We start from the raw sequence: 25921 nt of genomic DNA, 5'->3' as shown, positions 1-25921 counted from the left end.
TCTTTCATCGATGTTTCTAACTCTCTATCCCTCTCCCTTCCTCTCTGTAAAAAATCAATAAAATATACTTAAAAAAAAATGTCATAACCACATCTACATCTGTCCTCCCACATCTTAACTTACATGTTTTTGTTTACCTGTCCCACCTTTTATTATTGCAGATGTTTATTTTCAAATTGGAGTAGCTTGAAATGGCAGAAAAAACTTAATCATGTTTAGTCCAGCTCTCAAAGAAGTTATCAGCCTCTGTCATCAGTTTAATATTCCCTCAGCCATCAAGTGTCCATCTTTAGAACTGAACCTTTGAGCTCACCATAAAGAGCAAATAAAGATCTGTGAATAAAGATTACTTTTTCATTTATTTTAAGAAATGCTTAGGGAAAGGATACATAACTTGCTGAATACTCTTAGCAGCAGTGATAGGGACTCTGTGAGTAAGATGTGGTGAATTTTTAGCAGCAAAAACAGCTGCAGTATTTAATGCTTCTGCCTTAGTATCAGTCTAGTCGTGTCTGTGGGTTACATACCTTTACACAAAAATGATGATACAAATTTGTCTAGACCTGGTAATCTGCCGTCGCTCGTTCCATTGAAAAAGTCACAGCTCAGGAGTTATCTTTTTATATGCTTTACTCTGCATTTTGGCTCCTAATAAAACGTTTGTTGTCCAGGAAAATAATTTTAACTGTGCAAACTCCCACATTTGTTTCAGGTCGGTCTTCTCTCTTCCCCTTTGAAGATGCCTTCCTGGATGACAGTCACGGCGATCAGTCCTTGTCCTCTGGCTTAAGTTCCCCCACTCGCTGTCAAAATGGGGAGCGAGTAGAGCGCTACTCTAGAAAGGTGTTTGTTGGAGGCCTTCCTCCTGACATCGACGAAGGTACTGTGCGTTCATTGATGACTTTATAAAGGCCAGGTTGGTTCTTTGTGTGATCCGACCCTGCCTCTCCTCTCCAGGGCAGTTTTAGGACGTTCATATCTTAGTGAGCAGGGGGTGAGAATATTCAATGGATGGAGCAGCAATAGATGATGTACTTCAGGTCTACTCTTTATATGCGTTTTATACATAGCAGTCTCCCAACAGCGTCCCATTTCCTAGTTACTATATCAGAGCTAACTTTTCTGAAACTCCTACTACGAGCTCATAATTGTGCGAGGTGCTTTACATTGCAATATCTCATTTAATCCCCGTAGCCATCCCAGAAGGCATAGCCTACCAACTCCATTTTATAGGTGAGGAAGCTGCGGATCAGAGAGAAACAATTTGTCCGGGGTCATGTAGCTGTGGTGCAGTTGGAACTCGACATCACAGCTTTTGCTTATTCCATTACATCACACCATCTCATATTTTAATATAGATGGCCTATTAGTAAGAGCCTCCCTCTTGTCTGTAAGAATGAAGACTAATGAGAAATTTTCTTAATGATATTTTTGAGATCCTACCAATCCAAAGTAAGTTTTTCTCTTATGCCTAAAGCCAGTTAGCACACAGTAGGTTGTCAATAAATATTTGTTGAATGGATAAATGAAACAAAATTATAACAGTTAAGGGGAAAAAACAACAACTCTAGTTCTAGGCCTTGGACCTGCTACAAAATGTTTACAAAAACTGTTTTGCCAGCATTATTCTAGCTCTGACATTTCTCTGATTTATCATACTTTTTGTGTGTGTGTTGAGAGAAGAACAGTCTCTAAAAATAGTTTTATTTTAGACTTGCTGCTTTAAAGTTGTACACAAATGGAGACTCATTTTCCTCCGAACTATTCTTGTACTAATGTTAATTTCATTTATCAAATGGATTTTTCTTTAAGACAAAGTTTTGATCATGACTAAGGGAGTGGCAACTTAAACCTGGATAGGAGCTAAGTTATAATCTCCTGCTTTGAGTCAAAAGTCAGAAGGAGCTCTAACCGGTTTGGCTCAGTGGATAGAGCGTCAGCCTGCGGACTCAAGGGTCCCAGGTTCAATTCCAGTCAAGGGCATGTACCTTGGTTGCGGGCACATCCCCAGTAGGGAGTGTGCAGGAGGCAGCTGATCGATGTTTCTCTCTCATCGATGTTTCTAACTCTCTATCCCTCTCCCTTCCTCTCTGTAAAAAATCAATAAAATATATTTTTTAAAAAGTCAGAAGGAAAAGATAAAGTTATTGAACTCTAACTTTTGAAACATTTTCTTTATAGGATGTGTAGTAGGTGCGCATGAAAGAAACCATTGGCTTTTAAGTTTTCTTAACCCATCAAATAGAATTATCTACTTATTTCCCCTACTTTTCACCAAAAGAATTAACTATTTGTAAAATAATTGTACAGATTAATACTCTTTAGATTAATAATAATAATCCAGGGTTAATAATCTGAGAGATTATTTTACACAAGTAAAAATATTTTAAATATTCTGTGTACTTTTGCCTTTTTTCTTTTTTTTCTTTATTGATTAAGGTATTACATATGTGTCCTTATCCCCCCTTTCCCTCCCCCCCTCCACTCATGCTCTCACCCCCCTGGTGTCTGTGTCCATTGGTTAGGCTTATATGCTTGCATACAAGTCCTTTGGTTGATCTCTCCCTCTTACCCTGACCCTCCCCCTACCTTCCCTTTGAGGTTTGATGGTCTGATTGATGTTTCTCTGTCTCTGGATCTGTTTTCGTTTATCAGTTTATGTTGTTCATTATATTCCACAAATGAGTGAGATCATGTGATATTTATCTTTCTCTGGCTGTGCCTTTTTTCTAAAAGCAGAAAACATTCCTATTTTTAGAATCTCCATTTTATTTGACAGGGATGTCACCTTCGCTAACGTCAGATTTTTTCCCTCCCAAATCTTTATATCAGTGAATTGGCAGTGAAGGGAAATGAATTATAGTTAGAATCACATTCTGCGTGGGTGAGAGTGAATGACGAAAAGTATCCCCCTGTATGATCGGTATTTTGCTTCGTAGGTTTGCCTTCTGTACAAATGCTTTACAAAACTGCTCTCCAAGCATTTCTTATATGAAAAGGCATGTTTTATGCTATTCGGTTTGCAGTGTTCGTTTCTCTTTTGCTAAGATTCCTCCTCTGTTTTGCAGATGAGATCACTGCCAGCTTCCGCAGGTTCGGACCTCTTGTGGTGGACTGGCCTCACAAAGCTGAAAGCAAGTCGTACTTTCCTCCGAAAGGTAATGCCCTTGAAAGGTCTCCTCTGCCGACACCTAAAGTGTCTCCGCTGCCTGCCTGTTGGAGAGCTAGCTCGATAGTTCAGTAAAAAGCAGCCTTTTAACTCTTGAAAGAGCTGTTGACATTTCCCCCCACAATTGAGAAAACATTTAACATTGGTCATCTGCTGGTGTCTCACTGTTTTTCACTTGAAGACTGTTCCCAGGAGCACACTGATTGTTTCGGGGCATCTATTCTATTGACAGTGAGGCCTTGTGAGTCTGTTGTGAATGAACCTCGTGCTAACTGTTTGAGAAAAAGGATCTAGGGTTTTGAGAAATGGCAGTGATGGGAAGGGAAAAGATTACTTAAAGTCAAATTTTATTTGTATCCCATAGCCCTGTGGTTTTATAGATCTTATAAAGCCCAAACTTGGAAAACATAGTGACTAAAGAATGACATTATATGAAATTACCTTTATTCGTGTCTGTCTCTTAAGCAACTTAATCTGTTGTTGGGTGGAGAGCAAGCCAGCAAAGGACTCTTCACATAACTTTGCTTCTCTTATTTTCAGTAGGCTTTTCTTTTATTATTTACAAGGCCATGAAAATATATTAGTTTGTTCATAGTTTGCCATTTTTGTAGGATCTAGGGCTCTTTTCTGGTGATATTAACTCTGGGTACGCATCTAGATGTATACAGAAGAGTGTTTGGGTTAAAGAGAAGTGTTCTTCTCATGTTATGTTCTGTAGATATGTTTTAAGGCTGCCTTTCATCTCTAAGGAATTGTTTTTTGGTATGAGTTGTTGTGTAAAACATTACCCACCACTAGAAGATGGGGTCAAAATACTTGTCCTTCTTGTGCCTTTTCCAGGAATCAAAGATAGCTTAACCGAGGAAAGGCAAGTGGCTTCCTTTCATGTTTGGTTTCTTTGTCGCCTGTATTTCTCCCCACTCTCTTTATAGCCTATGAAAGCGTTATTCACTAAAGAGGGCTGTTAGTTTGCTTTTAACATATGTCTGTATGTTAGGAGAATTTTTAAAGTAAAAAATTTAAGTTTTATATTAATCAGAAAAGATAAAAATCATCACGCTGATTATTTCAGCAAAGGAATGTGTTCATGTGGTGCATGTATGACACTGTCTAAACACACGCCTTTAAGACATATTTTTAAAAGCGCCCACCTGAAATCTATATAATTTTATTAACCAATATCACCCCAATAAATTCATTAAAAAAAACAAAAAAACACAGTCAAGGCAACACCAGCTCCTGACCCAGCAGTGAGCTGTGTGTGTTGGTCCCAGGGGAACCCTGGACAGCTTACCCACACTTTGACAGCAGGCCTCAATCGGAGAAGAAAGGTTCTGGAAAAGTTGTCTCTGAGATAAATTTATTTTAGTGTAAAAAAAAAAAGTGTGCTGATAATTCATTGAATCAGAATAGTGTTATTTCAGTGAATAAATAAGTTTACTACACTGTACCATATATAATATACTCTTTTAAGTCCCATGTATAAAAGATATTCCTCAGAGTACTAGTTGCCTATGTGAATCATGACAGTGTTATTTCAGTGAAAGAATGTATTCATATTGTGGTTATTGTAACATACTGTGTAAAATGACAAGTATAAAAGATACGTCTAAGGGTGCCAGTTGAAAAAAAAATCATGCTGAGGTTATAAAAATAATTCTGGGATAAAAGGTGTCAGATGATCATTATAAAAATGAAGATAAATACGTATGATCATATCCAAAGAAAATTATCCCATATCTACCTCTATCAGAAATAATCACTGTATACATTTTATTAAATATCCTTCTGATATCTCTGTGAATATATACATTTACATGAAATTTAAAATTTTACATAAACAGGATCACATTATGCATGCTGTTTAATAACCTACATTCTCCCCCGCCCCCAGCAATGTCAGCACCTTTCTATAAGAAACCTACATTATTGTTAATGACCTTATTTTACTTAATTAGTCCTACTGATGATGGACATTTAAGTTACTTCCAGTTGTTTTCACTTATGGATGATGCTTCAGTGAATATCCTTATGCCTTCATCTTTTTGTCCTTTTCGTATAAATATTACCTCTTAGGGTGAACTTTCAGAAGTGAGGTATATGTTTATACATATTGCCAAGCTGCCCTTAAGAAAGGTTGTGCACATTTATATTCCAAAACTCAGGTTTAATGAGGGTCTGGGGATATGGCCTTTTCAATCTTTGCCAATCCAGTGATTAAAATAACATATTTTTTGGCATTTTTTCTTTTTGGGGCATTTGAATTTATTTTACCTTTTTACATTGCCATCTGATTTCTATCTGGAAGTTATAATGGAGTAAGGCAGAAGAAAGGATCCAGATTTATTTTTCCAATTATCATGCCACTTGTTCCAACAATTACTTGTTGACTGTTCCATTTTTCCTCATTGATATGAATCATTAGAAGGTCACCTCTGCTATTTCTCCATGCTAATGAGTACTTGAAATGTGACTAATTTATTGATTGATTGATTTTTCTTGATTTTAGAGAGAGGGAAAGGGAGAGGGATATAGAAATAGAAACATCAATGATGAGATCCTACTGGAGATCGAGCCCACAGCCTGGGCATGTGCCCTGACTGGGAATTGAACTGGTGACCTCTTGGTTCGTGGGTTTACGCTCAACCACTGAGCAACCCTGGCCAGGTGAAATGTGACTAATTTAAATTGAGATATGCTATAAATGTGAAATACACTGATTTCAAAGACTTAGTTTTAAAAAATGTTAAAAGGTTCACTAATTTTGTTCACATGCTAAAATGATAATTTTTGGATATATTGGATTAAATAAAATATATTAAAATTAACCTTACCTGTTTCTTTTTACCTTTTTAAATATAAATATTAGAAAATTTTCAGTTACAGTTGAGTAACTGAAAAATGTATGTGAGTAACACTTCTATTGGACAGCACTCCTCCAGAACAGGGATCAGCAAACCACCTGTTTTTGCAATGGCCCCCAGGCTAAGGATAGTTCTTATATTTTTAATGGCTATAAAAATGCACACACAAGGAAGAATATGTAATGGAGACTGTATGTGACCCTCACATCCCTTTGCATAAAATCTCTCGACTTCCTACTCTAAAATAGCCCAGAGAATTACCCAATTAGCTTTTGAGGCATCCAGTTACAAAGGAGGCAGGTTATGTCAGAGGAAGTCTATATACTTGCAGACCTAACTAATTATTAAATTTTGTTTTCTGTTGAGTCAAATGCTTCCCTGCAGTCTTTATCCATTAGTCAATTGTGTCCTATAAAATAAAACAGAATAAGTCATCATTGTGACATCTATTTCATGTTACTTAAAGGACTATCAGTCTTCTCTTTTCTAAGTTAAATGTTTTCACTTCCCTTAGTAATACCTTTCATTTAATGGTTTCTGGATAACCATTCTTGTCTGCCAATATATATACACGTGTGTGTGTGTGTGAGTGTGTGTGTGTGTGTGTGTGTGTATTTTTTACAATATCCTCCTTAGATTTGTTACTGAAAATTGGAGAGAACATTGGATTGGTCTGAGCAGTGGAGAGTTTATCAGCTCTATAAACTCCATGGTTTTTTGTACCATCTATATATATAAAAGCCTAAGTGACCGTTCGACCCTTCAACCATTCAACCAGTAGCTATGATGCGCACTGACCACCCAGGGGGCAGATGCTCAATGCCCAGGCATGGAAACATGGAACAGACTGATGAATCTCAGAGGGAAGGAGGGAGAGTGGGAAGAGATTAACCAAAGATCTTATATGCGTACTAGAGACCCGGTGCACAGATTCGTGAACTGGTGGGGTCCCTCTGCCTGGCCTGCAGGGATTGGGCCGAAATTGGCAGTCCAACATCCCCTGAGGGATCCCAATTGTGAGAGGGCACAGGCCAAGCCAAGGGACCCCACCGGTGCACGAATCTGTGCACCAGGCCTCTAGTTCCTATATAACAGCATAATATAAAACTGTAGAACACTAGAATTGGTGCCCTTATTTTACAGCTGAGGTTAAGTTTGGAGATGAATCAATGAGAGCCAGGCTATGAAGAGAATCTGCATCTCCTGATTCTGGTCCGCAGGCTTGTGTCCTCAGAGAGCAGGTTGCATTTTTTGGTGATTGGGGTCAAGGAGGAGAAATAATAATTATGCTTTTGGCTCCTGTCTTGTTTTGCTTTTAGCTAAAGTTTGACCTATTTGGGAAGGGCCTAAAGAAATTTGGTGTTATTCCAAGACTGAAGTTAACTTTGAGCATCAATGCCCATTGCTTTAAATGTTGGGGCCATCTAAGCAGTTCACCCCAAATTATTCTGTGCCTTTTGAATAATGCCCCTTTGTGCTTTTTCTACTTTTCTTTAAATCCCTTAGGTTTTAATTGAGTTTTGTGCCTTCTTGGTACTGTCTCTTTCTCCCATTGTACTTTTCTTTAGATCACCTAAGGTTGGCCATTAGGTACAGTTTGTTTGGCTATATGTTTTAGGCTTACATGTAAGTAGAGAGGAAAGCATAACCATCCAATATAGTTTTCTTTGGCCCTTTTTAAAAGAAAGTATATGTCTTATAAAAAACAGAATCATTCATTCATCTATCAGGTTTACCTATACAGAGCTGGAGTAGTTTGTAAAACCATGATAATTTCAATGAACTCTAGAGGGCTTAAGTTCTACATAGAGAGACAGTGGCCAGATATTGCAACTGCCCCCTTAAGTGTTGTTGGGTCAAGCAGAGTTGGAGGTGATGGAGACGAGGGCCACTGAGGCATTTGACCAACCATTCAAGGGTATGTAGAGCTCTGTGGACACCTTGTCTGTGGCTACAAGCAGGCAATTGCTTGGTGTTCTCCAGAGCACCACTGAGAACATGGGAGGCGGAAGAAGGCACGGAAGTCAGATTGTGTGTCTTTATGATTCTTCTCTGACCGCAAGAACTTATAGTCCTGTGGGGAAGATAAAAAAATAATCAGATGGTCACAAAATAAACACAATTACAAATAGTGATCGTTCTCTAAAGGAAAAATAAGAGAGTGCAATGACTTTAAAAGGTGTCAATTTAGATTGGGGATATGGAGAGAGCTTCTCTGAGAAAATAGTAAAGCAGACCCAAAAATTGAGGTGTTAGCTAGAAAGTGTAGGGAAGCAAGTTCCAAACAGAGGAGTACCACATTGGAAGTACTGAGTATGAAGAGCTTTAGTACTTTGAAGAAATGAAGGAAGTGTGGTTGGAATGTTATGAGGAGGAGAAAATGATGCAGAAGAAAGAGGCTTGAAGAAGTAGGACTTTTTTTCTTCTTCACTAAATTCATCTAGTCCCCCAGAGAGAGTTGACATCAAGGCATTTGTGTGGTGGAGGGAGAGTGGAGTTGGGTCAAGTAGAAATATCAGTTTAAAATACTTTTAAATAGCTATTGGTAAAATTGAAGCAAAGTCTTGCTCTGTGTTTTCTGCATTTCCTTCTTGATGATGAAAAGAAATCCACCTCTAATAAAAATATTGAGGAAAAGTTTCCTGAAATTGCATTCTCATGCACTTTAGATCTGGAATAATAGAGCTGAAATCATGAGTCCTGGGAACTGGGATTCTCCCAAATGTTAGGGCATGAACCAGATCTCGCATTCATACAGAATACTAATCAATATCATCATGTCTATAATAGCTTGGATGCAGGTACTGTATTTTTCCGTGTATAAGATGCTGTTTTTTACTAAAATCGTTAGACTCAAAATCGAGGGGCATCTTATACACAGAAGTCAGCCTAGGAGGGAGCCACATGGGTCATACTGCCTATACCTTGTCAAACAGGCTTCCTCTAATCACAAGCCTTATTGTTGCTGAAGTCAGCTGATGCCATAATTGAGGGTGGAGGTGGAGAGTGTGCAGATGCAACAGGGACCGAGCATTCTGAGCCCACTAAGATGTCAAAAAATAAAAAGATAAATACCGGTAAGTGGTTGTCTTACTCTGCAAAATTCAATGTAATCAGCTATGCAAAAGAGCATGGAAATAGAGCTGCAGAGAGACAGTTTGGACCTCCTCCCACTGAGTGTCTGATCAGACAGTGGAGAAAACAGGAAGAACAGCTCCTTAAGATGCCAGAAAAGAAGAAGAAGGCCTTAAGAGGAAGACCAGCAAAATGTTTAAAATATTCATTTCTTAATTTGGGTTTGGAAAAGTAGGGGGCGTCTTATACATGGGGGCGTCTTATACACGGAAAAATAAGGTAATTTGCAGATAGTTATTGAAAATGGATGCAAGAGAACAATAAATACAGAGAATCTAGCTCCTAGTGCAAATGATCATGCAGCATGATTAATCCATCTAATATTTGTTGTCCATCAGTCTATGCAAGAGTCTGCACATCAGTCTGTGGAAGAGTCTGTATATGGCCTGTGGGGATCAGAGAAGACACCATTCTTGTTTTGGAGAAGGCTATAGTTTTCCTGCAGAGACATGAAAACACAGATGTAAAGCATTAAGGGATGGTAAAGAGCATGAATTCTGGAAATGGACTTGCTGGGCTCTCCCACTTATTAGTTGTATGACTTTAGGCATGTTGTTTAGCCTTTCTGTGCCTTACTTTCATCACCTGCAAAAGAGGGATAATAATAGTACCTACTTTATAAGGTTGTGATGAGGATTAAAATAAGTAAATCTGTGTGGAGTACTTAAAGCAGTCCCTACATACAGAAGGTATCATGAATGGTGATGTTATTTTTATTAAAATATAGATCAATTTATGGTCGATGACAAGCAAATAAAGTATCCTAGGCATCCAGAGGAAGAAGAGATTCCTGTGGAGTGTGGTCTTACAAGCTGGGCAGGAAAAGAATAGGCAGGAATTGCCAGGGGCTGGGATTATGATAATTAGATAGCTAACGTTTACTGAGGGTTTGTTGTGATCCAGAGAACAGGTTACTATTATCTATGCTTAATCTCATTTAATCTTACCAACTCCACAAGGTAGGCACCCTTATTATTTCCATTTTATAGAGGAAGAAGCAGGTTTAGAAGAGGGTAATTAATTTGTCCATGGTCATGTGTTAAATGTTAAGACTTGGATTTGAGCCTAAATAGGCTGACCTCAGAGCCCAGGTTTCTTAAATATTACACTATACACTATCACATTCAGGGGAAAAAGAATGGCCCAGAGATTAAGAATGGTCCTGCATGTTCAAGGCAGGGTTAGGTGGTAGCTTCACTCCCAGGCCTAGAATCTGTGCCTGGTAACTAATGATCACGAATATAAGCTCTGGCCTAGACGATATGGCTCATTGGTTGAGCATCGACCTATGAACCAAGAGGTCATGGTTCCATTCTCAGTCAGGGCACATGGCCAGGTTGCGGCCTCGATCCCTAGTAGGGGGCGTGTAGGAGGCAGCCAATCAATAATTCTCTCTTATCATTGATGTTTCTATCTCTCCCTCTCCCTTCTTCTCTGAAATCAATTATATATATATAAGAGTACAGGCTTTGGAGTAAGCTGTCTGTGTTGAATTTCTATGCCACTTCTTGCCATTGCAAGTATCTTTGGGCTGATTATTAATCTTCCTAAATCTCTTTTGTAAAATCTACAAAATAGAAATAATAGTAGTGTCTACTTTGATTTGCTATGAGGATTAAAGGAGAAAATACACATGGAATACTTTCATAAAACCTAGATATTATTTAAGGCTTTTTAAAAATTAAAAAAATATATTTTTAGTAAGGGACAGGTTGGGTTTAGACAGGATCAGTAAAGCCATTTAGAAGTCTTCTATAATCAGGCTTATAAGCAATGATGAGGACCACGAAGAACTAAGATATTAGAGTTGAAATAGTACTTGAATGAAGGGAGAAGGGATCCACAGTGATAGAGTAGATAGATCATGTTGATAGCAGGGTTGTACTAAAAATCCCTTCCACTGAATGGGAGCATCATGGCACTGCTGAGTGTAGGGGAGTCCATAGAGAGAAAGCCATTTGGTGTAGTGATGATTTGATTAAAGACGTGGAGGTTACTAGGCCCTCGCCTCTTACCTGAGAAAGCATTCCTAATGGGCAATTGGAATTGTGGCTGTAGGGACTTTGGGAAAAGAAACTGTGGCTGTGGCTGGAGGTTATATCCTTCAGGAGTCATCTTTATAGAAAGGAGGGAGAAGAAAAGGAAAAACAGGTAAGAAGTAAATGTTGTTAGGAATCAGAAGGAAGAGGACATGGCAGTGGAGATGTGGGTGAGTGAAGGACTGGGAGTGTATCTATGGCTGCTGAGCTAAAGGAAAGAAGCAGCAAGAAAGAATAGTCAACACCATCAGATGGTGCAGGGTTACTGACAATCCTTCTGGCGTAGGGATGAGTGTATGGTCCTCTTTGTCAGGTACATAATCATAGTAATTTCTATTGTTATCCCACTTATAGGCCTTCATTTTGTGATGAAGTATTAAAACCAGAATAAAGCAATCTGGTTTACATTGAACAAGTGTTTATCTATCTATCTATCTATCTATCTATCTATCTATCTATCTATCTATCTGGCTAAGTGTCCGTCTGACTGGTAGCTATGACGCACACTGACCACCAGGGGCAGATGCTTAACACAGAAGCTGCCATGATGCACCATTTAAAAATAAACGGCACCACAGACCTGGCGCTGACAAACCAACACTCGGCTTCCCCCAAGTGGGACACCCCACCAAATCGCAGCCAACACTGCCAAGACCCCATGGCACAAAATGCGGCCCACAGCCCAGCCCAGAAACGGTTGCTGTGGGTGCCAGGTAATGACATCACATAGCAACGCCTGGCTTCCTCTCCCTAGTGACTAGCCTCCTTGGAGTTTCTTCAGCCCAGGAACCTGACTTGCTTTACAGCCAGATGCAAACATTTTACAGTTCAACCAAATGTTTGTGAATCGTTTTCCCATTCCTCATCTCAGTTGATCCTCACAGAAGTCCTAGAGTAGGTAGATAGGAGACTTAGGTAGAATCCTATTTTTTTTTTTCATTAGCAAGACAACGGAGATTTAGAAAGTTTTGAAACTTGACCCGACTGAAAAGAAGTAAGAAATGGTGAAACTTGAAATGACTTCAGGTTTTCTCACTTGCAGAATATAGTCAAACACTGCTACAGTTAAATATTTTACCCTTTGTTCTCCCTGTGTGATCTACAATAATAATCTGCTTCATGTTGATATTTACTTTTGTGTTGCTGACAGTTACCTGAAAGAGAAGTTGGGGTGCTTCACTGAACTGGAAAAAGTTTAGCTAAATCTGAAAGCAGGTCTAATTAAGCAAGTTTATTCTATATATATAAAAGGCTAAGTTGACTTGCGCATGTGCAATACATATAAAGCTCTTGCTGGTGCCATTTGCACGCGTGTATTTCGATCTGTCATTGTCGATCGTGAATTTGGTTGACACTTCTATTATAGAGAAAGGGCAAATAGTGATATGAAAATATTTCTTCTAATTAATTTCCTTTCAGTGTGCACCAGGACACTAGTTTCATAAATAATAAGAATAATTCTGCCTCCCCAGAAGAACCAACTATCATCATTTTTCTGTATTTTGTAGGGTGTAGTAATAGCAAAGATATAATTTTCTATCCTCCTTCTTCCCATGTTTTTACATAATTTTCATATTTTTAAAGAGGCTGCCTAACCTATTATTGTGCCATAATGTACTTGCTTGTTGGTCATTTAGGTTATTATAAATAATGCTTCTGTTAATATATCCTGTATCCATATTACTTTTTAAGGATACTTTTGCAGAAGCTTAACCAAAGCTAAAAGAAATGAAAATCTTAATGACTCCGGATTTGATATCACATGGCTTCCCAAAGCAATTTTTTTTATGAAGTTTATGCTAATTTGGACATCTGCAGAATATTTTTTTTTTTGCATATTTCCAAGTCAGATAAATGGTACATTGCAATTGTGGACTTACTTTTTGCCTGTGTGTTTGGAAAATAGGGGACCCCTGCAGAAGCCAGGATCACATTAGTATGGATCTTGGACTTGAAGCATAAACCTTTTCCTCTCAGGGGTCTGCTGAATCTTGGGTGTTCTTTGACATCATCTCCTATTATTCTCTCCCTTACCCATTCTGGCCACACCGACTTCTTTGTTGTCCCTTGAAGTATGTCCCTTGAAGTAAGGGAAAACCCTTACTTCAAGGGATAACAAAGGCTTCTCAGCGTCTTAGTACTTCTACTTGTCTTAAACCATCTTCCCCCAGGTTTCTGAATGGCCTGCTCATCTCTTCCCGTAGACTTCTGTTCAGATGTCACCTTAACAGAGAGATCTTTCCTGACTTCCTTATCTAAAATAGGCACCCCTCTATCCTCTTTCTCTCTGTACCTCTTACCCTCGTTTTATTTTTCTTGAAAGTGTTTTTCATGACCTGAAAAATTATGTCTTTCTATTTTCCACATTGGAATGTAAGGTTTAACGAGAGTAGGGTTTTTATTAGGTTTTGATCCCTGCGCTCTACCCAGTACCTTGCATACCTGCCTCAATAGCTGGCCCTCAGATATTTGTTAAAGGAATGAATTTTATCTTTGCAAATGAAAGTTCATCACTTGCTTAGAGAATAGAGTCCATCAAATTTGGGACCTGGTAAGTTCCTTAAAGATCATCTCATTCTAACACAATGTAAATTGAGACTCAAAGAGGTAAAGTATCTTTTCCGAAGTACACACAGCTCTTATAGTATTTTACCCAGTGAATTATAAAGGAAGTAGTTTTTATTGGTTTTGCTAGTGTGTATCATTTGAGGGAAAGGAAGGTAGATTTAAGCTATCTAATCTGATAAATTGTGCTATTATTTATAAGGCTGTATTTTATATAAAAATTAGCAACTTAAGCTATATGACCTAGCTCAGTGGTCGGCAAACCGCGGCTCGCGAGCTACATGCAGTTCTTTGGCCCCTTGAGTGTGGCTCTTCCACAAAATACCACGTGCGGGCGCGTAGTACAGTGCGATTGAAACTTTGTGGCCCATGCGCAGAAGTCGGTTTTCGGCCTGGGCGAGTCTATTTTGAAGAAGTGGCGTTAGAAGATGTGGGGGATGTCGGTCGGGCGATGGGAGACGCAGCGCAGGCGGGCCGCGGGATACATGCACGAGTTGAGTGAGCCAGTCAGTCAGCAGTCTCATGTGCAGTGGTTAGTGCTAGTCGCGTCCGCAAATCGCGTGCGGGTGACAAAAGTACCTACTCAAAGCATAAAGTTACCTGTATTTTTCCAACCAGCTGCAAATCCTACAGGTATTTTTGTCATCATTTTAAGAATTGTAATTATTTTGTGTTGGTAGCTTTACTATTATTTTAGCAAAGGCCAGCTTAGGAGTACCCTAATTAAGTTAATAACAGTGTACCTACCTATATAGTTTACGTTTAAAAAATTTGGCTCTCAAAAGAAATTTCAATCGTTGTACTGTTGATATTTGGCTCTGTTGACTAATGAGTTTGCCGACCACTGACCTAGCTATTTAAAAATGAAAGTGATCCTTGGTGTTTTCCTGAATTCTTCTATTCTGTTATTTATACTCACATAGCTGGGGTATTTCCAAGAGCTGGTTTAGGATGAATTTGTAGTTCTGAGCTGCCTTTTAGCTACAGCCGGACCGTGGGATTATGCCTCTTGGGTAATGTCACACCATTTTGGGACATGAGTACACTGCTTTGTAGTTGAATTTTGTTTTGTTTTTCCTACTTTATTTATTATTATTTTTTAATCCTCACCTGAGGATATGTTTATTGATTTTAGAGAGAGTGAGGGAGCGAGGGAGGGAGAGAGAAAAAGAGAAGAACCAAAAAGGAAAGGAAGAAGAGAAGAAAGGATGAAAGATGAAAGGAGAGAGAGAGGGAAGGAGGGAGGAAGGGAGGAAGGGAATGAGGGAGGAAGATAGAAACGTGTGAGAAATATCAATCAGTTGCCTTCAGTACATGTCCAGACGGGGGATCAAATCCACAACCATTTTGGTGTATGTGACGATGCTCCAACCAATTGAGCCACCCAGCCGGGGCTGTGGTTGAGTTATTGACTGCAAAGGTAAGAGGTACTCTTGTGTTCTCTCAAATTGGGCATGTGATTATGAATAACAAGGAAGCCCCAAAAATAGGACCTGTGATAGAACCAGGTGTCATGGAGGAGACTGTGCTGGGGAAGGCAGGCTGCAGGGATTTGAGCAGGGGAAATTATTCTTCATTATAATGCCCACCATTATCATGACTCAGCTTTTTTTCTGCACGTGTGCTCCTCTCTGCGGGCAAATTGTTTTTATATTTCTAGTTGAAATCCAGAGAGAGGGAATCTGATTGACCCAGTTCATCTTTCAACACCTACCTATGACATAGGCCACCCTAATGACAGCAGCCTTAGAATCCTTGACTGTTGATTTAAAAAACAAAACAGCTTCGTTCAGCTTCCTTGAGCATGGGGCTATGAGTGTGGCAGCTAGGAAAATAAGTTGGGCATGACAAGCTTTTATGATGATAGATAGGGTTTTGCATAACCTCCTTCATTGCCTCCCGGGAGAATAGCCCATATCCAAAGCCGCTGTCACTGGAACTACAAAAAAGATGTCTACCCTCTCTGAGCCTTCTGCCCTGGGTCCTGTACTAAGCAGCTGCTCCTGCCATTACTCTCACCTCTTGGGGAGAGGGGGAGCTGGGGCCAAGGAGAGAGCTGGCATCTGCTGGGCAGCAAGCACAGCTGCACTACCACTGTTGGCAGAGACATCTGGGGCAGAGGCAAGGACAGCAGCCAGCTGCAGATGTTGGGCAGGAGACTGGCCACGTGGCTCTGAAACTGTTCAGGAGTCGGCGATGCCGGCAGTGGAATGGCGGAAGCTGCCATCCACAGCCCACTCGGGCAGCCAGCTTCAGCTCTGGCAGTCCATGGGCACAGGGTCCAGGTGAGCAGGAACAGGAGCAGGCATGTGCATTTATGCGAGAGGGACGCATGCCTCGCGCTCTGATGGTTCCCACCCACCTGAGCGAGTGTCCTTCTGAGGGGCTGTTGGTCCTGGTGATCCTGTCTTTTCCTCTGCACTGGCCAGACTGGCTGGACTGCTGGTCCTTGTGATCAAGGTCATGCAGTTGTGGAAGTTTATACTAAATACCCACATGGTTTGTGAACCTGGCCTAAATCAGGCCATACCAGGAAAGAGGGCTCCACTTTAAATGGACAGAAATCGGTCGTTGTGAGGCTGCAGTGCTGGGTTCACGGCATCCGTTTCTTTTCCCTTCAGTTTGTCTAAAGCTGGCCTTGGAAAGGAAAGTTTTCAAACTTCACATTCCCCCCTTCCCCCTCATAGCATAACTTGAATGGAAGTAAGTCAGTGTTGTTTTAGGCCCAGATTCCAAGCGTTTCCACCTTTTGAGTTACATAAACTGACCAAATTGGGAAGCTGAGGCCTTTTAGCCTGTACTTAACCTTTTGCAGGTTCTAAGCTTTTGAGTAATACTTTGTCCTCCATCATTTTTTTAAAGGCAGGTCTGGCTTGCAGTACTCACACTCTTTGGTTATTCCTACATTTTAATATCTGACCAATGGAAGTTTTATGCTCGGAAAGGATTTTCTTGTAAAAACACGGAAGCTGCACCACAGAGCCGCGGGAGGGGGCTTTTTGTCTTGTCCTATTTTGACAGATGGAGTGGCATCCTCTTGTTGCATTTAAAAACTGAGCATGCCCCCAGTTTAAATTGTTTTATTACACACTTATCTGAAGATAAACTATAAGAGTTAGTCTTGCCCTAGCCAGTTAAGGTCAGAGGATAGAGCATTGGCCTGTGGACTGAAGGGTTGCAGGTTTGATTCCAGTCGGGGGCGCATGCCTGGGTTTCGGGCTCAGTCTCTAGTAGGGGGCATGCAGGAAGCAGCCGATCGGTGAGTCTCTCTCATCATTGATGTTTTTATCTCTCTCCCCCTCTCCCTTCCTCTCTGAAATCAATAACAATATATTTTTAAAAAAGAGTTAGCCTTTGATTTAAAAGCATCTTCAGTTTCAGGGACAGTACAGAAAGGAGCAGGCAGTAGGACTGTCCAGGCCATGGGACAAAGTCTGAGCAGGCACACAGACAGCAGGGACATCTTACAGGCTGTCACAGCAGTGCCTGCTGTATTATGCCCCGCAGAGGTGCTGGAAAGGCGGGGAAGCCAGAATCACTCCTGACGAGAACTTTTTTTGGAAGAGAGCAGGTTTCAGGAAGTGAAGTGGAAGGTACGAATTTGGCAGGCTGAGGCAGAGAGGTTGTGTTAGAAGAGTGCGTAGCTTGGGACAGGACTTGCTGGCAGTCATTGGATAAGGGCTAGGCTATGAGCAAGTGAGACCAAGAGAAGATATGTCCATTGAAATGAGAATCTGGTGAAAATTTTTGAAAGCTGAGAACAAAGATTTGGGTTGTCCTTCACCATATAATGGATAGCCCTGACCGAGTAGCTCAGTTGGTTGGGGTGTCATTCTGATACCCCAAGGTTGCAATCCCTGGTCAAGGCACATACAAGAGTTGGCTAATGAATGCATAGATGGGTGGAACAACAAGTCGATGTTTCTCTCTCTCTCTTGCTCTCTCTCTCTCTCTCTCTCTCTCTCTCTGAGGTCAATAAATAAGAAATAATGACCTTAGCCTTGACAAGGGGAAGTAGTGGCACAGAGAAAACCCACTGACAGCATTAAGAACTCAGAGGAGTAGTGAAGTGCTAGGGAGAGGAGAAATTAGATTGTCAAAGTTCGGCCAATATCCAAGGCCAGACAATTGTCACTGTAGGAAAGCGTTCCCTGGGTTAAAATGTAGAATTTGCCAGTTGTCTGATGCTACGTGAGGGAGAGAACAAGCAGTGGGCCAAGAACTAGGTTATTTGTGGACTCAGATGTGGGCAACCAGTAGCTACCACCTGCATGACAATGAGCCAGTGACTTAATCTCTGAGCCTCAGTTTATTCATCTGAGTTAATACTCCTCCGGGTTAATACTACTTGAGATATTAAAAGGGTTATGTGAGACACAGACACCTATGCACCAGCACAGTGCTTAGGTTTAGTAGATGCGGAATAATACTAGCGTCCTTCACCCTGATGAAAGTGTAATGCTCAGTCATAATAAAGCTGCCCAACTGGTTTGAGCAGTTCCCTCCGACACCTGAGTCTGGTCTCTTGACTAAGAACACAGGAAGTACATTTCCAATTTCAACTCAGGTGAGTCTACCCATCAGATTTATTTTCTTGTTCATTCCTACCTTCCCCCATCCCTGCCTGCCAAGCAACTAGCCCACAAAGCAACAGTTATTAGTGTAACACAAAACACCAAGAACCAAAATGTTTGAGCCTCAGCCCTCTGGAGTAAGTATAGTCAAGGAAATACCATTGGTTCTGAATGCAGGGGGATGTTTAGGAACCCATGGACGGAGGCAGTACCTACAGAACCATCTCTACATGCGCAGCTTAGGCTAATTCCTCTCCTTGGGATGTGCTTCATCCTTTTTTCACCTGTGCCATTCCATTAAGGTCTGGCTTCTGTGCCACCATCTACGGAAAGTCTTTCCTGATTTTTCTAGCCACGTCTTCCCTGGAAAAGTCTGTCGTCTTTCTATGAAGTTCAGTTCATTTGGAAAAACAGTGAAATGTGTTTTTTTAAAAATGCTTCTTTGGGTCCTTCATGCATTGTTCCTAGATCAGAGCTCTGTCTGTGCGTATTCTTTCTGACCTTCTTGCACTAGCGTTTATATTCCTTGAGAACAAGGACTTGCTGTCAGATCCCCCTGCAGTGCCCAGGACACGTGGTAAGTGTTCAGAAAGTCCTAGAGATAGTTGTTCTCTTCCAAGAGGAAAATGAAGGAGGAATCCAGTTCAGAGACCAGGCAGCAGGCAGGGGGTTGGTGAGCTGCGTTCTCTCTTCCCACCCACTGCCCCCAATCCTGTATTCTAACTAAGGAACTCTACTCACTGTTTTCCAAATGAACTGATCCTTCGACCTTTCAGTGCCTTGGCCTATGCCCTTTCCTGACCTTGGAATGCCCTTCCGTCCTGGACAAGTAGTTCTCCTCCAGCTCAGAGATGGCCTGTGCTCTCTGACTTCCCGTGGCGTTCGGATGCCTCTGCTCCATTTGTCTCTCCCCAGCGTCCTGTGGGACATACCCCCAGCATAGCACTTTTCATGTTGTTTTTTTAGTTATTTATTTACAGGCTGAGTTTTTCTAGGGCAGGGATCTTCCTTAGCTTCTTCATCTTTGTAGCTTCGGTGCCTAGCATCATGCTTTGTACCTCCTAAATATTTTTGGTGCCATTGATTTGAATCCAAAGACAAAGACTCCTGAGGCAAACCAGGTAAATCCTCTGACCTAAAAGCCAAGGTCAGAGAGAATGTTTGGAACAGACTTCCTGTGCCAGAAGAAAAAGTCTGAACTCAGGCAGCTCTGGCCGGGGAGATGCCCTTCATGTCTCTTTAGGAAGGTCACGGGAAAGCAGGGAGCCTGGACTCTGTGTGAGGAGGTTTCTCTATCTGTTCAGACCGTGGCTCCTCTTCCTGGGGCTGATCTCCCTTCATCAGTAGCCGGCCATTGCTTGATCAGCCACCGCTTTCTGAAGGCAGCAGCAGGTCAGGGCACAACCCTATGAACTGGAATTGTTTTCCTACTGCAGTCGATATGGAAACATATAAATCACTAAGAGCAAGTTAGTTGATTTTAAGAACTATTTCAAAAGACCACACACCTCTTTGGAGAATGGGAGAGTGTATTACCCTCTTCTTCATTAAGATCTCGTGGATTTTTCCTTTTTTCACAATTCTTTATTTTAAAAATTTCAAACCTATGAAAAAATTATAAGAATAGTATAATGAAGACCTATGTAGCCATCCTCTAGCTTTACCAGTTGTTAGCATTTTGCTACATTTGCTTTCTCTTTTTTTTTCTATTTGTATGTGTATATATACATGTATATATTTTTTAAAATATCTTTATTGATTTCAGAGAGGAGGAGAGAGGGAGAAAGAGATAGAAATATCAATGATGAGAATCATTCATTGGCTGCCTCCTGCATGCCCCCCAATGGGGATCAATCCCACAACCTAGGTATGTGCCCTCACCAGAATTGAACTGGTTCATAGGTTGATGCTCAACCCCTGAGCCATGCCAGTTGAGCTATACAGGTATATTTTTGATGAATCTTCTGAGACTAAGTTGTAGATATCAAAACCCCTCCTAAATGCAGTAGCATGTCTCCAAGAAATATCCAGATTGTTCCAGTAATGTTTTTTAGAGCTGTTTTTTTTTTTTTAAAAATCCAAAATCCAGTCAAAGTCTAGCCTTGCGTTTAGTTATCATATCTTTTTACTCTCCTTTAGACAGTTTCCCAGGCTTTTTGTCTTTTGTATCATTTGAAGAGTCCATGCAAGATGTTTTATAGAATATCACTTAATTTGGAAGTTTCTGATTGTTCCCTCCTGATGAGATTCAGGTGAAACCCTGTTAGCAAGAAGACTGCGCAGGTGATGTTCTACCCTGAGAGAGACACAGTACGGGACGGACGCAGTGCAGTGGTGTCAGTTGCCCTGTGGTTGCTGATGTTGAGTTTGATCATTTGGTTAAGGTGTTATCTGTCAGATTCCTCCATTGTGAAAGTACCTTTTTCTCCCTTTGCCATACTTACCTATGAAGTGATACCTTAGGATTATATGAATATCCTATATTCCCTGCCCAGATTCACCCTGTGGTTTTAGGATACATTGAGAATTCTTAAGTTGATTATTACTGTTACGGTGATATTCATTTTATTAAAATCCAGTTTAATTCAGTGATATCTGCTCTCTAAATCCCCCAAGAGCCTTCATTCTAAATATTCAAACCAATAAGCATCTTTATTAAATAGGAAAATTTGATTGACCTAAATAAAACCAAATCTAAACTTCTCCTGGTTATTTTGAAATTCATCATTTCAGCTCTTCTCAATAGAGTTTTTATGGGCTTTAGAGCGACTATATCTACATAGGCCTTAAATTTTAGGACAAAAGCACAGGTCACCACTTCTTGCTACTAAAATAATTGTTTATTATTATTTTTTGTCACTTTTGTGATAGTTAAATGGCCACTGTTACAAAACGACAATAAATAATAAATTGGCAAGTCCTTATTCTCTAGTGATAGTGCAAATTTACCTTAGCATTTTTAGGTGAGATAGTGTAAGTTAATGGCTAAAGAATGAGAGCTTTGGAAGCTGACCTAGATGTTAAACCTAAGTTTAATTTTTAGATTTTAATCTGTGTCCCATAACCACTTGGAGGTCTGGTGTTCTCATCTGTAAAATGGTAACAATAACAACTGTATTTACCTTATAGAATTACTGTGAGGAGGAGAAGAGCTAACAGATGTACAGTACTTACTAGCAAAGTGCTTAGTAACTGGTGTTCGTGGTAGTGAAGTTCATGCTGATTGTTATTTGTACTAGGGATCCATATAAAAAATAACACGCAAAATTATGTGTTTAAGCACTCGGGACGCTTTGTTTTTGAAAGGTAGCCAAGAACATTTTGAAGGTTGTTATACTTAATGTGTTCTCAGGTATTAAGAGAAAAGATCTTTTAATTAAATTTTTCCTTCAAAAACATGGCCAAGTAAAATGGAATTTTTCTAATTTAGCACCCCCGCCCCCATACCTTCCTGTTCCTCTTTACCCCAGGGAAGTGCATTGGTCGGTCCAGGCTTGTCCAAAAATCCCTCACTATTGTACCTTCCTCCCCAACCCGTTTGGCACCAGTGGGAAAGCAAGCAATTTTCTGCCATCTATTCTGCCTGTGACCCAGGGTTGTGATGGTGACAGTGCTGAGTTCCTCCTGCTACCCCCAGAGCCCATATTGCCCCCGTCAGACTGGCTCTGCGTTGAGGGCCTCTTGTCGCTCACCACGTCTCCAAAGCCCCCGCATACTCATCAGGCATTTGGGAAACAAGGTCACCACTCCTGAAATATGAGGTGTTTTATAATCCTGTTATCTCTCTCTGGCTCAGAGGGGAGGGAGTTTATGAATTTTTGGCCAAGATTTTTTTATACCTTTCAAACTAATAGGATAACCTTCCATCATAGTGACAGTTTGAAGAACTTGATTTATAGGTGCAATAGGCTTTTATTTAAAGAATGTATTCACATCAGCAAATAATACCACATCTGATCATTCTCTCTCCTGCTGGGAATGGCTAATGATATATGAAAGCAAATGTTCAGTCACTTTGTTTACAGTAATATTCAGCCTGTCATTCAAAAAACTTTGTTTTTCTTTAGTATCTGGATGACTGCCCTTTACTCACCAAATGCAAATGCAAAGTAGAAAGTATATGTCATTAACTTGAACTCTAATTTTGTAATGAGACATATGCAAAACTCAATTTTACATAGCACATAAATAACTGAAAATGCAGCAAAAGAAAAATTGACACTTTCATGATATCCTAATTTACAAAGCATCCTTACATATATTATCTCATAACCTACATTTCTATAAGATAATCAGGACACATGTTTTCTTCATTTTACAGAGAAAAGAGCCAAGTCAGTGTTCAAGTTCATGGTTTCACCAGTTACTAGGTGACCTTGAATAGGTCTCTAAATCACTCTGCAAGTGCTTTCCCCGTAAAACAGCATTTAAATAGTGCCTACCTCCCGGGTGTGTGTGAACATGAAATGAGTTAATGCGCATAAGGTCCATCAGCTGTTATTACCACACACAGTAAATGCTGGACTTAGACCCAAATCCAGTCCTTCTGACTCCTAGTCCAGAGCTCTTTTCATAGTACCATGTGGAATTTGCCTCTTAGTAAATCATTGATTTAATTTCTATCTCACATTGACCTTGTTATTCTGGAAGGGATCTTTTTCTACTTTGTTTCCTTTGACCTTACATTTCTGAAGATCAAGAGGGAAATGTGTTTGAAGGAGTCTTCCTTCCCGTTTTTGTTTTTGTTTTAATCCTCTGGTTTCTATTGTCCTGTTGGTTTGCTTGACCTAGAGGTATCTACCAGAAGGTGTTTTAGTTGGTGAAAGTATCATAAAGCTGTTTTCATGAGTGACTTGGGGTGTTTCTGGTGTATTTTGTTTTGGTTGGAAGGACTTTTCATCTGATGCCCAAGTTGAAACCAATGCAGGATTTAATGTGGGAGATTGTAGAGGGCGGGCAGTGATGTGCAGGAAAGGTGCAGTCAGCCTGGTGGCCTTCCAGAGGCAAGGAGCTGGAGACCGCCCCAGCTCACTGATCGCACCCCATCCCCAAGCTCACCGAGTGTGCCCCAGGCCATTTTTAAAAATCCTCGCCTGAGGATATTTTTCTATTGCTTTTCAAAGAGAGTAGAAGAGAGGGAGGGAAGGAGAGAGAGAGAGAGAGAGAGAGAGAGAGAGAGAACATCAATATGAGAGACACATCGACTTTTTGCCTCCCGCACACACCACGACTAGGGCTGGGGAGTGAACCAGCAACCGATGTACATGCCCTTGATCGGGAATCGAACCCACGACCCTTCAGTGTGCAGGCCGATACTCTAACCACTGAGAAACACTGGCCAGGGCCCTAGGCCTTTTTGATGTGCCTGTGCATCGTGTACACAGACAGGGTTCTTCCAAGAACAAGATACCCAGTGTGCCCCTCAGGACCTCTGTGGAAGGAAGATCACTTTAACCTGGTGAGGCAGGAGGTTTGAGAGCACATGCCAATACCTCCTCTTGGTGATTTTTGCATTTTCTAACTCACTCATCTCTAATATTCTCTTTGGCAAGTGGAATTAATGTTTTCACATTAAATGAAAATACTGAATTTTTAACAGATTCCCTGGGGCTCGGTGCTCGTTTGATACTATTTCTGGAAGAGAAATGACATGAAGAAATGATGTATTATCTTTTCTAGTTGCACAGTTAGGTTTTATTTTTCTTGCCTGGCCACCTGCTGAATCCTCTGACCCATCTAGCCTGGGAGCAAAGCCCAGAAAACAGCTCTGGGTCCTACCACATAGGCAGCCTCCCTCTGGCATCCACATACCCGCTCCTGTAGGCTTGGTGTCCCCCTTGTTTGGTGGCTACTACTTGTTGCAGTGGTCACTCTTGGTGTGCTGGGTAGTACTTGATCTCTTTCCTGTTATGTTTACTTGGATGCTCTGTATAGTAGATGAGGAGTTTGGAAAAAGGATTTTAAAAAGAGCACCCATTATTCATTATCCACTGCCAACGTTGTTACGTGCTGCCCAGGACTCCAGAGAGCTTTGCTTCTAGGCCAATTAATTAACGTCTTTGATGTATGAGAATCTTCTGAATATGAGGGTTCTTATCTCTTCCACTGCTTCCATCTTCCTGGCACGCAATGCATCAGAGCAGAATTGTGTTGGTGACGGTCTCTTTTGAGGTCAATAGCAGGACCGGGAGTGGAGGCGACAGCTGAGAGACTTAGCCAAGCTAGCGGGGTTGTAGAGAGGTTGTAGAGTTGAATGCTCAGGCTTAGACTAGCTCATGATGGGCCCTTGCTCAGCTGTCATTTGTGAGTGCCAGTGTGGCAGCAAGTGTCAGAGTTGGCCCCTTGAACATCTGTTGTCCTCTTTGAAGTCTCTGCTGATTCTCCCAAGTCAGAACCCTTACTCCTCTGAGGTCCCAGGGCATCTTCTGTCTCCACTCATCTCCCTCAGCTTTGTTGCTAGTAGTTCACTGTCTACATGTCTGTTTCTTCTACTGAAGAAGTCTCTTGACAGCAGAGACCTACGCTCAGCTATCTCAGTTTTATCATAATTTATAGGTTGTGTCCCACTTGTCAAGTTGCTCAGTCCATCTTGCTGAACTGAACTGAACTAAGCTGGCTGTGTCCAGGGAAACCCTGCCGTTAGTGTCCTGTTTATAGATCATGTGCTCCGTCATGAGACAGGAGAGTATCCTTGGCGAAACAGAGCGTCATCAGAAGTAACACACTGGCCTGTTGTGTGGTTTTGGTTTTTGGACAAGTTTTGTTGAGATATAATTCACACACCCTATAGTGCCTCCGTTTAAAATGTATAGGTCAGTGGTTTTCAGTATGTTCACAGATGCCATCACTACAATTAATTTTTTAAAGCTTTCATCATCCCAAAAAGAAACCCTGTACCGATTCCCTCCAGCCCCGCAGCCCTAGGCCACCACTAATCTATTTCTTGCCTCTATAGGTTTGCCTCTTATGGACATTCCATGCACATGGAATCATACAATATGTGGTATCGTGTGCCTGGCTTTTTCCCCTCAGTGTGATGTTTTCAAGGTGCGGCCATGCTGCTGCACGTATCAACCTTAAGGCAAGGTGGTGTGTATAGAGCACCTAATACAATGCCTGGCAAGCGAGGGTCTCAGTAACTGTGACTTCCCTGTGTCCCACTTCAAGTTCTTAGCTTTTAGTAAGAATTGGCCAAAGTAAAGCAATAGATAGCGTTGTAAGTGGTGTTCTGAGTTCAGTGTACTGATTCCACCCTTTGTTTTTGTTCTCCCCAAGGCTATGCCTTTCTGCTGTTCCAGGAGGAGAGCTCAGTGCAAGCTCTGATCGATGCCTGCCTGGAGGAAGACGGGAAACTGTACCTGTGCGTGTCCAGCCCCACCATCAAGGATAAACCGGTACGTAACAGGCAGCCAGCTGTTGCTTTTCTAGAGCACATGTGCCATTGTAATGGGAATGCTGGTAACTGGGATCCTCTTACCCGGGGTGACCTTGCTGTGCAGTGGAGCTGGACTGTCATTGATGGGACGCTAATAACAAATTACTCAGTATTTCGTTTTATACCTTTGGGACCGCATG

The 25921-nt window shown here is 41.0% G+C and overlaps 1 protein-coding gene across 1 annotated transcript in view; it reads left to right on the top strand.

Annotated features, from left to right (window-relative positions):
• The window catches only part of CPEB3 (cytoplasmic polyadenylation element binding protein 3), a 141202-nt gene that overhangs the window by 67540 nt on the left and 47741 nt on the right, over window positions 1-25921 (top strand). Inside the window, exons 4-6 of the mRNA XM_014531561.1 lie at window positions 713-880; window positions 3069-3158; window positions 25622-25740. Coding sequence (XP_014387047.1) covers window positions 713-880; window positions 3069-3158; window positions 25622-25740 — 377 coding nt within the window. The remainder of the gene's footprint in view (window positions 1-712; window positions 881-3068; window positions 3159-25621; window positions 25741-25921) is intronic.

The sequence above is a fragment of the Myotis brandtii genome, unplaced genomic scaffold, assembly GCF_000412655.1.
Source record: "Myotis brandtii unplaced genomic scaffold, ASM41265v1 scaffold810, whole genome shotgun sequence".
Taxonomy (NCBI): domain Eukaryota; kingdom Metazoa; phylum Chordata; class Mammalia; order Chiroptera; family Vespertilionidae; genus Myotis; species Myotis brandtii.
This window is presented reverse-complemented; position numbering and strand designations above follow the sequence as displayed.